This window comes from Nestor notabilis, unplaced genomic scaffold (genome assembly GCF_000696875.1).
Source record: "Nestor notabilis isolate BGI_N333 unplaced genomic scaffold, ASM69687v1 scaffold14415, whole genome shotgun sequence".
Lineage (NCBI taxonomy): Eukaryota > Metazoa > Chordata > Aves > Psittaciformes > Psittacidae > Nestor > Nestor notabilis.
In genome coordinates, this window is record NW_009928028.1 from 16216 (window position 1) to 28616 (window position 12401).

The following is a 12401-nucleotide window of genomic DNA, read 5'->3' on the forward strand; positions in this document are numbered from 1 at the left end:
AAAGAAGGGGGTTAAGGAAATCATAACCCACCACCAGTTGTACTGCTTTTGTATTGCTTACATAGCTAATCCTGCAATGGTGGAGATGCAAAACGGCTGTGTGAGCCAATCCTCCCCTGCTCTCCACCTCCCCATCCACACAGCAGCTGCATCTAAGCCTTGCCAATGGGGTACAGATGAGAGGTTTTCAGAGTTAAAACCCCATTAAGGGGTATGTGACAACTCATGAATTTCAGAACCTCTGCAGAAACAAGTAGGTACCACTGCAGATGTTATTCCCAAGATGCGCGCTGAGCTTTTCTTCATGACGGTTTGAAACAATTATTCAAATGGAAAATGCACTGCATTGCCTCAGGAATCATGGATTTAAGGCATGCAGGTCCTAGACTTTCATCTGCATTTGCAGTAATGATTTCATACAGAATCGTAATACAACAACTAGAGTTGTCAGGGTCACTGGAGAGTTGCACACAAGTTACCTGTGTGTAGGGCAGTAATCACACACATTGCAAGCTATCTTTTCCTTCAAGAGAAATAATAAGGTTTTTTTCCTATTCCTTTTATTACAAAAATTACTAAGTTTTTTTTTTTTCAGTCCTTCCGTTTTACTAACTCTATAATCACTACACAAATCTAATGATGCAGTGCTTAAACAAAGATCCAAAACAGAACACCAGTTAAAAATCATGACCATAGTTATGGAGATAGTGCAACGTTAAAATAAAAACTAACACAAGCTGCATGTGCTCAATCCTTCAGAAAACTCTAACCTTTTGTTTTGAAAAACATCATTGTGATAATGCAGCTGTGGAATGAAAGAACACACTTTCCCTGCATCTTTCCTCTCACTGACAAAATCAACACGTACCTATATCTCAGGAGGGGGCTGAATGCTGCTAGGCTCCTGTGCTCTGGTACAGCAATATGAAGCCTCAAAATTGTATTTGGTGAGTGCTTTTTCAGTGCTTTTGATGGTACCTGCAGGTGGTACTAAGGAACAAGCTGTAGCAAAGCGAGATCCCTCTATCCCCATGGGGTTGTTCTGTGTGAGAGCAGGCTGCACCAACACACATGGGACCCCCAGTGCAGCCCTGCCATTAGTGAGACTTCCATCGGCAAAGCAGTGCCTGCAACACTTCATAGCATCAGAATGGGTTGGGTTGGAAAGGACTTTCAAAGGTTATCTAGTATGCTTGCTTCACTATGTCAAGTGCACCACCCACTGGTACCCTGCTGCCTAAAGAAAGGTCTTCACTCTGTTACGTTTGATGCTTTAGTCATTATGTTAATAAATGCAAACAGTACTTAAAAGAGATGTTTCAGCCACAAATAGTCTTTGTTTCCTTTGAGTTTAACTGTAAATGTTTATAACACATTTCTTGCTGAAAGAAATGTGGGTCTAAATTTGTCTGTGTAAAATGAAGCTATCCAGAGTTCATACATTCATTTACTTTTTTAAATCCATCTTTTTACTTTATCCACACACAGACACTTCTGTTATTTACAGAAGATGTGTTGCAAAAAAAATTATGTCTTTGACAGAAGTTTTGGCAAGTATGATAAGACCATCCAAAAATCTTGTTAAGAATCTGAAGTCCATAAAATACTGAAATTAAAGTCTCTTCTTAAAATCCCATAACAAAACCTGCAGATTTAGGAGGACTGGCTGACTTACATGAAAACTCCCAGAGTTGAGTGGCTGGGGTGAAGAGGAACGACCCCTGTTACTTGGAACAGGGGTCACAGGGAGGAGCTTGCACACCTGCTGTGCAATGCTGAAAGGGAAATCAACTGTCTCTTTCACTGCAGTCTGACACCCAGCACCCATAGCTCTTCCCAGTCCCACTCTGCCATGGAGAGGTCTGCCTTAGCTGAGGAAAGTGGATTTTCAATAAAGCTAAAACAATTAATTTCATAAAAGGAATAATTCTCATTAAAAAAAAAGGTATGTAGACTAACATGACTTGACATGAGGTCATCTTGGTCTCACCAATCCCCACCAAGAACTGCCAATATTTCAGCAAGCTTTGCAAGGACAGTACAATACATTCTAAGCAAGGGCTCCAGATTTATGATTAAATTGTCATTGCTGGTAAAAGCCTGCTGAATAGAGGTATTTATTTTGGTAAATGTTGACTTATGCCATCCCTCCTCTCTTCCCTCTAGACCTCCCTCCACACAAATTTGTCATGCAGTTCCGGGTCTGTGCACTCCCAGCTGTGAATTTTATATCCATCCCAGCCAATTTCACAGTAGGGGAGCTACATGGGGCTGACAGCCGGCCGGTTATGAGGAACTAGCTAGAAAATGAAGTATCCAAAGGGGAAAATAGTTAAAAGACAGATTCGCTTGCAAAAGTATGAACCCCAACCACTCACAAAGGTAAGCTGCTAAGTATGTAGTTACCTGATGGTGCGTGCCATCTTCACCAACACATTGTGTGCAGACCTCTTCATTAACACAGCTGTCATTAAAAATCACCTGTCCGTCTGGACAGAAGCAGCCTTCTGTGGGATAATCCTTGCAGACACTGAGATTGGTACTATTCTCACAGTGCTTCATGCAGGCGCTGTGGCAGTGATCATATGTCAAATATGTGGGACATTTCATTGCTGAGGAAGACAGATAAAAACTCTTTAGATAAAGAGATCTGAAATGCAGATAAATGCTTCCACTCATGCTTTCTTTAGAATTTTGTTCAGGTTTTTAAAGGCCATCATCAGACAAATATATTTTGTCCTTTGCAGCCACTAACATGCCTGAAAATATGTCCTTAAAACTAACAAAATCCACAGTGGGAAGTGATTGAAGGCATTTGCTGACATCACAGTCTGTGCAGAAATCAAGCCACATTTTCAGTAAACAACAGTAAAATGGCTTACATGAGCTGAACATCTTGCCTAATTTTTTCCAACACCGGGCAAGAGACATAAGAATTCAGAACCACCTTTACATGTATTAGAGAAGTACTGATAACGGTGTTAGTTACAAGATAGCCAAGACAGCTTAAAAGGGTGGGGTTTTGACAACTTGGTAGGAGGCAGTGTTCCCAAGCAACTGAAGAAAGCTAACAGAACACTTTGGTACTTCAAAACTGAACCTGATGGATTTCTGCTTCTTATTGTCTGAATTGTCTTGTTAATGGAATTAACTGCATCAAGGATTCTCCCCTAAGCCATCACACAACATTTTACTGAAGGGTTCACAACGCTGAGCATATTGTCACTAAAAGCAAACACAAAACTAAGGCTACAGCTATTCAAGAAACCTATAGACATAGCTTCCACACTGCATATTCCCTTAGGTCTACTTATTTTTATCTACAGCTTCAATTAGGAAAAGTGTTTCTTACTTCCCAGTTTGTGACTGTTGTGAGGTTTATAAAACTTTCTTTTTCAGTCCCTTGACAAAAAACACTGATGATAGAAAATTAATGAATGAAGACCTGAGCTCCCAACCAAACAAGATTCATCAGATGAACTGTCTACACACACCCTTCTTGGCAACCGAAGGAAACTTAAATGTCTTTAACGTTAACCCTTTCCTGTTTCAAGCCACGCTAAATCCAATTATTTCTGGTGTGTTGGAGTCTATGTTTGTATGTGTGGATAACCATAATAGTTCAGCAGATGCAAAGGAACTTGAAATTCACAGGAACTTGATGAGGAGTCCAGTCCCACCATGAAATGCTTTGGCTGGGTTCTGAAAACACAAGAAAGTCTATCCAAGTAAAATAGGATAAATCACCTATTTATAAACCTCTACTAGCAGCTACCTAGACTACAGTATGTTTTCCAGAAAAAAAATAATTTCCAGAAACAGTTCTGCAAACAAAGTGCCTAGAGTTTGCACTAGTGCTTATTGCCTGTGATGGTGTCTCAATCAGCTCTAATGAATGTATGAAAATACATCCACAGCACTTAAGGTAGTGTGTCATTTACTTTTTTATTCCAATGTTAGTAAATATACTCAGCACACTGGTTTTCACCTTGCTTACCTACCACTAGCCTAAAGCAAATCTAGTAAGTCTTCTCCACACAAAATTAGATTAATTTATTTTAGAGTTTAATGCTGATGCCTATCAGCATAGAACCTGGACAGCTCTCAAGCAGAATGAGTACCAATGCTAAAACCTCTAGTGTACTTCATGCAACATATCCTCTTCTCCTTCCTCCCCTTAGGCTGACATTAAGGAACTAGGTGTGTGAAAAGCGCAACGAGGAACCAAAATGCAATAAAGAGCAATCCACGGAATCCAGATACACTGTCACTTGCCAGTCAGCCTCCCCGCATTCCTCAGGAACAGTTTTCTTCAACCTCCCTTAATAGTCTTCTTTATTCAAATGAATATGTTTAGAAAGGTTTTCCCAATGTTCTTGGGAACGGTGGCAAGGCTGCATTAAACCAACTTATAGCAGTGCTGCCATCAAACAGGGCAGTCCCCTTTCTTCCTTATTCTCCTCACCTCAGCTGCTCTTTCCTGCTGTCACTTTTTTCCCTTTATAGCTAGTTTTCACAGCTCACCAAGCACCATGTGAGGACTAGTGCCAGCACAGCAAAAGGAGTGGGAATGCATGGCTGGAGGTGGAAGAGGAATAGAAAAACTGTCCCAGATCAGCTGAAGGCAGTTGTAAAGCCACCCCATTCTGCTGATTTCCAAGTCATGCTTTAAATCCTTCAGCTGTTATGGTCCTTACCATCACATCTTGCTTACACAGCAAATGAACAGCAGCAGATAATCTCAGTGTAGCTCCACTACATAAATCCTTCATTAGCAGAATTTGTTTAAAGGTTTCTTGTATCCCATTGCTGCTCTCTTCTCCTCCTGACCCTCGTTCTTGCTTCTCTGCCAGATGTCACTGCCCCTTAGCTAAGCAGGCACAGCCTTTTATGCATTTGCTTTCTAACCTGGCCTGAAAAAAACCCAACGAAAGATAAAACACAAAACCCGCCAACAACCAGAATGGCTCATGAAAAACGTTTTTTTCAAGCAAAATAGGTTTTTTTCAGGAATCCCTACAGCTGCTGAATGCCACCAGCATCCTCCTCAAAGAACCACAGCTTTACAGAGCAGTACCAATTAGCAGTTTGTTTCATACACCATAAAAGCATCAACTACCCATCTAAATTTAATTCATCTGCAAGCTAGTATTGGCAAGTACCTAGATGGCATGTCCACACTGCACTTAAATGAGCTTAAAGAGCTGCTGAGAAGCACTCATGGAAACATCAGCATATGATTAACAACTGCCACTGTTGCTGCTGTCATTTATCTTTTGAGCAAAATTTGCTGACTGCTACTCTTACTTGAGCTGTGCAGTTGAAAGCTGACTTGGTCACCTCTATATGAGCTGCCATTTCTTTTGTACCTGCAGAATGAATATATCTCAGTCCATCCATGAGTCACTATATAAACAATCCTATTTCCAGGTGAACAAAGACTCCTCTTCACACAAAGCTGAATGATAACATGTGTTGATATTAGTAACACAGTGATGTGTTAGAAATCCCTATGATCTTCACATTAAGATAAAGCCGGTACTGTCATTGAAGTGGAAACCCTATTGAGCAGGCATTCACTGTGAGGGTGAGCCTGCTCAAGAGGTGCATATTGTATGCCTCAGGGCTACACGGGTATCAGTAGAAGCTACACCCTGCTACAGCTTAGGTCTACTAAGTCAGGCAGGAGAAGAGGGCAATTGAAATAAATAATCTTACTCACAGTGCATTCCCACCTTGGAATAAAGTTTCCATCCATTGACACAAAGCTGGCGTCTACCAGATACCATTCAACATATCCACCCTCCCAAAAAGCAGAAGGAAGACTCAGGCAGTGGAACTGAATAAGCACAAGATGGAGAGCAGACCCTGTCTTTATCAGATATGACAGTGGATATTCACCCATCCAGGCAGAGCAGCCAGGAAGGACTTCTACTGTTTGAAATGTCCCAGTATGGCATGGCAAAACCCCAAATCAAACTCCACAAAAATGACAGGGATTCACTGGAGTGGGGAGAGTGATGCAAGGTATTCCAGAATGGTGACATTGCTATTAAACATGTAGTGGTAGACTGACTAAGCTACATTGTCTGTTTAGTCATCAATGTAACCTGTATAATGTCCTGTAATTGGTAATTTTATTTTGGTAGTTGCACACGTGCACCTGCTTGAAGAAAGAAGATGATGCTATTGTTAGGTCACTAACAACTGTTTTACGCAACTAATGGGCAACTCCTTGTCTATCCTTGTAAATGCTGTGTAACAGGATGGGAATTTGAAAGCTGCAGAGAGTTATTAAGGTGATATTCAGCCTTGGACATTGCAATTTGCAAAGTCTGACTGAAGCACTAAATTTGGAAAATGGCTGGCAATATTCTCCCTCTGTTTTCTAGGACTACACTCCAAACAGACTTTGTTGTTTCTTAAAAGATTAAGTCTGTAAAAGTAAGATGTTCTTCAATAACTGTCTAACCAGATATATAAGACACTAACTGGAGGCTCAGGCCAAATTCACACTGACATTCTCAACTTCCTGTCCCATTATCCCCTCTGAGTTTAAAACATGAAAAATCCAAAAGACATACTGAGTTTTTATACTATCATGCCTTTAGGAGGCTGGTTGTCCATTATCTGGGCAGCAAGAGGGAAAAGAAAGCAAGGTAACAAGAACTGATTAAACTGGAGATGCAAGAGACGTGAAAAAAACCTGGGATATCAGCATATGAGGCACTAGCTGGGAAAGAAAATACCTACATACATACACACACACTTCAGATACTTGACTAAACCAGAAACACTGAGTGAATATCTGAATGTCTGTATCCATCACTGCAGACAGGCTAACAGGAGAAATTGTAGAACAAGCCACCTCAAGAGTTACTTATTTTTACTTAACTATGTGTTGCATTTTTGGCACATATTTAGGTGTGACTCATATTAGACTGTCAGGAGGAAAAAAAGAGGAGAAAAAAAGGGAAAAAAAAAAGAAAAAGAAAAAGAAAGGAAGGTAGGGCAGAACTTCTTACGTCTATAAGAATTTAGGGAGGTTGGTATACAAAGTGACAACCATCTGAATTTAGCACTAGCATGCTTGTCCTGCTTCTATCGGGTTCAGGGCAATTTGCAAGACTTGCATCCTGCTATACTGCTTTCTCACAGCACAAACTCTTCACCTCCAAAACACAGCCAGAAGGAGAAGCAGATTTGCAAAGCAAATTACAGCTGGTTTGAACAGCGTAGCTGGCATGTGCTGGCAAGAGAAGACCATTTCCTTTTTCACTGCAGTAGAAACTTAGTCACACTGTCTCTTCCATATCAGTCATAAAGGTTTAGGCTTCAGCTGGAATGTGGGGAATTTGTGAAACTATCACAGAGAAAAGTCTTTTTCCATGTCACTATCTGCAGCTACGACACTGAAAGGCTGGGATGCAGTTCCACTAGTACAAATTATGAGTTTCCCTGTCTGCCTTGTCTCCAATGTCTGTACCAAAGCAAAGGTATCTACAGCTAAAACTGCCTGGCAGAATCAGAGCAGACTCTCAGTCCAAATATAGCCCCATGATGGTTCAGTGGTTGCAGCCAGGTATTGTCACATAGCAGTGTTTACCTGTGCACAGCTTTCACAGTATTTTTATTTCATAGGTTATCCCTTTAGCCTTGCATAACTACCTAGCATTTTCCTAGTTATCTGTTTCCCAAGAAACACTTTTTTCCATAACATGCAACTTAGTAAATGACAAACCAGATCTGCAATACAACTTGTATGGGAAACCTGATCTGGAACTTCTGCCTATTACACTGCAAGATGGTCACTGTCACCACCATCATCAAATAAGACAGTTTCTATATCAGTTTTAAGGCAAAGTAAACCTCTTACGACAAATGTTGGGTGTTCTCCAGTTTATGCAGACCCCATTTTCCATGCAGATGTGAACGTAGGAAGTTACCATCTCGCAGGCTTCATCCTCATAGCAGCTGGTCTCTACACAGGCCTCATAGAACATGTTGGGGGAGACTACCCTATGGCACTCTGCAAACTGATCGGAGAGCAGAAGATGGCAGTGGCTCACTGCATGCTCAGAGCATCTGTCTTCTGTCTGGATTTCACAGATCTTCCCTGGCTCTTCCACTGCCCAGTCTTGGATAAATACACTGCTGTCAGAAGTGACAGAGCCATCACGTAATGTGAAGTCATTGACATGGTTCTGGTCACACACCCCTAGGAGGGTGAATAAAAGGAAAAAAAAAACCTCTGAATACAGTCAGCAATAAAATAAACCTAAAGAAAACAGTTCAGGTTGGGGCCACTTGTGAATGCCAAGGAGAAGAGGAATGAACGATATTCCTTATAGCTATTATCAGTAGAGGAATAAAAGCCCTGGGTCTCGTTTCCTGTTTCCTTATTACAGGAGGTATAGGTTATTCCACAGAGGTATAAACTATACAACAGATTATATCATTGAGAATACCATAGAATTAATTCTCCCAGACAGTAGTACCCCTCACAAACCTTTCATCTTCACTGCAAGCATAGGTCATGCCTGTCACAAATGTATATGTAAGGACCTAAAGTTAAACCCATATAAAACAAAACAAAAACAACAACAACAAAAAAAAGTCCTTGAAAAGACAGCACAAAGTACACATAAGAGATGCCTACCCCATTCATTCTAAGGTATTACTGGGAGTCAATGAGCATTGACAGCCATAGTAGAAAAACCTACATAGATTAGGAATGTGCTAACAATTGGGGTTCAGTTCAAACAGAGAGTTCACAGGTTCGCGTCTACACAGATTACAATAACATAAATAGCAGCTGAAGTCCAAGTAGGAAGCTGTTAAAATTACTTACCACAAAGCCCTTGTGTTCCTGAAGAAAAACTCTTTGAATTAAGTTTAAGAATAAATTCATTGTTTCTTGGAGTAAATGTGAGATTATGACCAAGATGTACAAACTTGATTTCATGCATTATTGCTCCATAGACAGTGACTTCAAATAAGCTGCTAGAATAGGGGATATGAACCCTTTCACCATTAACAGCCACCTGTTTTCAAAAAGGAAAGATCATCACATAAATTCTAGGAAGCAGTTAAAAATCAGCCCTATCTTACAGCTGAAACACATTTTGGCTTCACAAGTACTTAAAGATCCAGTTGATTCTGGACATAAGAATTCACTTTGCAAACTGAAACCTTCTATTGAGTCCAAAAATATACAGAGCTAATTAACCTTCATTCTGTGTGTTATATGAACAACTCTTTCAACATTTTCCCATATGAGCGCATTCCTTTAGCATCATGTAGCTACAAACTAGCATCTAATGACATGATTATCAATGAACCTCAGTTAAAGTCAAGGCTTTCCATCACCATGCAGAAGCGGGTACAGGTTTGGTCCATCCTATTTTGCCATGTGAGTCAGAAGACATCACCATTGCCGGCTAGCCAATTCCTGTATGTCTGAGAAACCCAGAGATTGAAAAATGTGCCATATTGAATTTGAATGCTTCTCTGCTTATAAAACAGAAGTAACAGATACTAAACTGGACTTTCTTCTAATGCTGAGGTCCACCTGCACACAAGTTAATAACAAACTTCCTAGCTCTTCAATTAGGCAGTCGTGCATAGATTTGTGAAAAATACACTGCTCTCCCATTACCACATGATGACATTGTGCAAAAGATCTCTGCCAAAAGAGAAGAATCAGAGTGCAGCATGTCCTGTCTATAATCCTTGCCTTTGGCAGAAGTGTCAGGGAGACATTGCCAAATCCCATGTTTTTGATACTATCACAATGGGGAGAATAAAAGGAGAAACGTGTCTGGCTCATTACATGAACATAGATTGTATCATGAAATGGAAATGAGGCATTTGCTCAGAAGCTTTAGTATAGGCTGCAAGGGAAACAGAAACTGGTTAAAGGGAACAAATTTGTCCTTTTAACCTGAATTCTATAGCATAGGCAGACAATGCCTACTGTATTTAGCTTACTGCCATGTCACTGAAGAGCTGAACAGATACACCACTATGTTTCACTTCAATGGAGTCCATACAGCTCAGCTTCGGTGTTGCTCTACATGGTCCTTCATGGAGGAGAACTTCAACATCATGTTGCATGTCTCGAAACAAGGTATAGGAGCAATTGCCAGTCAGCTTAAAATTCAGTCCATCAAAAGTGACAATATGTCGAGATGAACTTCCTATACAGAAACCTACAAATGAATGAGGGGAAAAAAAAATCCATAGGCATTTGCTTTTGTCCAAATACTATTTCTTCAAAATTGTTAAGGGCACGTGGAACCAACTAATGTTGATATCAATGCATTTAGGATTGAGAAAATTATTACAGATGCACTTTTTATGGGGAGTATTAAATTAAGTATCTTTTAAACTTTATAAAATATTTATGATTATTCAACTAAAATCCTCTACCTTTTTGAAAAACTTGTATTCAAACTGAAATGTTAGCTTTCAAGGGTTTGCATAATCAAACGTGCTTTTAGGGAATGCTATAACTTGGAATGTTTATTAGTTCAGGGATCAAAATCTAGCTACCCAGCCTAGGTATTTCAAGTAGTGCCTTGAAGAAATTGTTCTTTAAATAGCTAGTTCAGCAGAGGACATTTTAAACTGACATTATGCATTATAAAGGGAAGGTTTATACAGGGTTGTAATCTACTTCTAAAAAGTACATTACAAAATATTACTTTAAATGTAAGCCAAATCTTCCGAATTACATTGGGAAGTACAATCACTCTAAGCGTCATCAAAGCCAAAGAGATTCAGGCTCAGAACAGGATTTAAATGCTGTAACACCTACGAGTTCCTGTTTTGGAGATTTCTGCAAATTTTAGCTGTAGTAGCATGCATGCTCAGCCTGTAGAAATGCATTCTTTTGTATAGCTACAATCTTTAAGAGTTACTGGAGCTGATGTTTTTGACATTTAATTCAAAATAAACATCTTGACTAGTTTTTATGGAAAGTGTGTGACTATAGTGCATTTCCCACAGACAGGACGTAAGGCTCAGTCTGCAAATTCAGGCTGAGGCGTACCAGAAGACTCAGTGGCTGAGCCAATGCCTTGTTCCACCATGAAGTGCTCTTCCCTGACACAGCTTTGGAGTGATGCCCTGTGCCACACTGCATGGGGTCAGGCATCCCTGCCTCCTTTTTTGCCTCCCAGATTGCCACCACTTCATTCTTGTCAGAGCTTCTGTCTGGGCACTGAGGTAGAAAACATCGCTTGCTTACAGCTGAGATAAATTTCTATTTTCTTTCATACATCCTTCTTCCCAGTTCACACAGCTTTGAAAATCTAGCGTGATATTCTCTGATAAAACACTGTAGTTTTGCTAATGTAAAAAAAAAAAAAAAAAAAAAAAAAGACTAGCTTGCAGTGGCCCTGAATTTGCAAATAGTATTATACATTCCAGGCATCAGTGAGACTCTCATGTTCCTAGCTGTCTGTTTAACCGATGTACATCATCAGTTCCTCCCATGTTAGTCATCTTTGATGTGTACAACGACAAGAAGCATTACATTACATTAGGGTGGTGAGACACTGGAACAGGTTGCCCAGAGAAGTTGTGGCTGCCCCATCCCTGGCAGTGTTCAAGGTTGGATGAGGCTTTGAGCAACCCGGTCCCACTGATGGTGTCCCTGCCCATGTCAGGGTGTTGGAACTAGATGAGTTTTAAGTTCCCTTCCAATTGATATCATTCTGTGCCTCTAAGATGTCTGATAAACATTTCAAGTGATGGGGAGGGAGAGGCATACATGCAAAGATAGGTACTCACATGGACACATCCATCGGCAGCCACAAGTTTCTTCAATCTTAATAGCAGGAAGATTGCTGTGACATACTGGTTTTGGCATCCTTTCACAGTTAATTTGGTGACTCTCCAGAACTGTGTAATCTCCTGGAAAGCATGTCACAGTGTGGCACTGGTCTGGTAATGTCCATTTATCACCAGGCTAGATAGGGAGACATGGATATTTAAGAACTGAAAAGAACATGGATGGAGGGAAAAAAAATGCAAAACTTGGCTGCTGCCACAATCCTACAGTTAGCAGGTAAAGTAGCACTGACAGCAGTGCTACTCAAATTAGCCCTGGATAATTAAATAATAGAATGCAGTGTATTAAGGACTTCACAAGGATAAGAAAATTTAAATTAGCAACACTAAGAAAAAGTCTCTGAAATTCCAAGCAAAAGATAATAGTCTAGAACAGGAGATGTTTTGTTACAGCAGAATGAAGTATCTGGTACTTCAACTATTGTTAGCTTAGCCATCCTACAGCATGCATGGATAGCATAGTGAACAAAGAATTCCCATTAGCTTTTCCTCAAATGTCAAAGCCTTTAGTTTTCATAAGCCACAGATGGTCATGGCACAGCAGG

General features: G+C 40.3%; 1 protein-coding gene across 1 annotated transcript in view; it reads right to left on the bottom strand.

Moving 5' to 3' along the window:
- VWF (von Willebrand factor) overlaps positions 1–12401 on the bottom strand; it is a gene marked incomplete at its 3' end in the record, with an annotated part of 118387 nt that overhangs the window by 12125 nt on the left and 93861 nt on the right. Inside the window, exons 34-38 of the mRNA XM_010014333.1 lie at positions 11797–11974; positions 9991–10211; positions 8852–9044; positions 7877–8218; positions 2407–2612 (exon numbers count right to left, since the gene is read on the bottom strand). Coding sequence (XP_010012635.1) covers positions 2407–2612; positions 7877–8218; positions 8852–9044; positions 9991–10211; positions 11797–11974 — 1140 coding nt within the window. The remainder of the gene's footprint in view (positions 1–2406; positions 2613–7876; positions 8219–8851; positions 9045–9990; positions 10212–11796; positions 11975–12401) is intronic.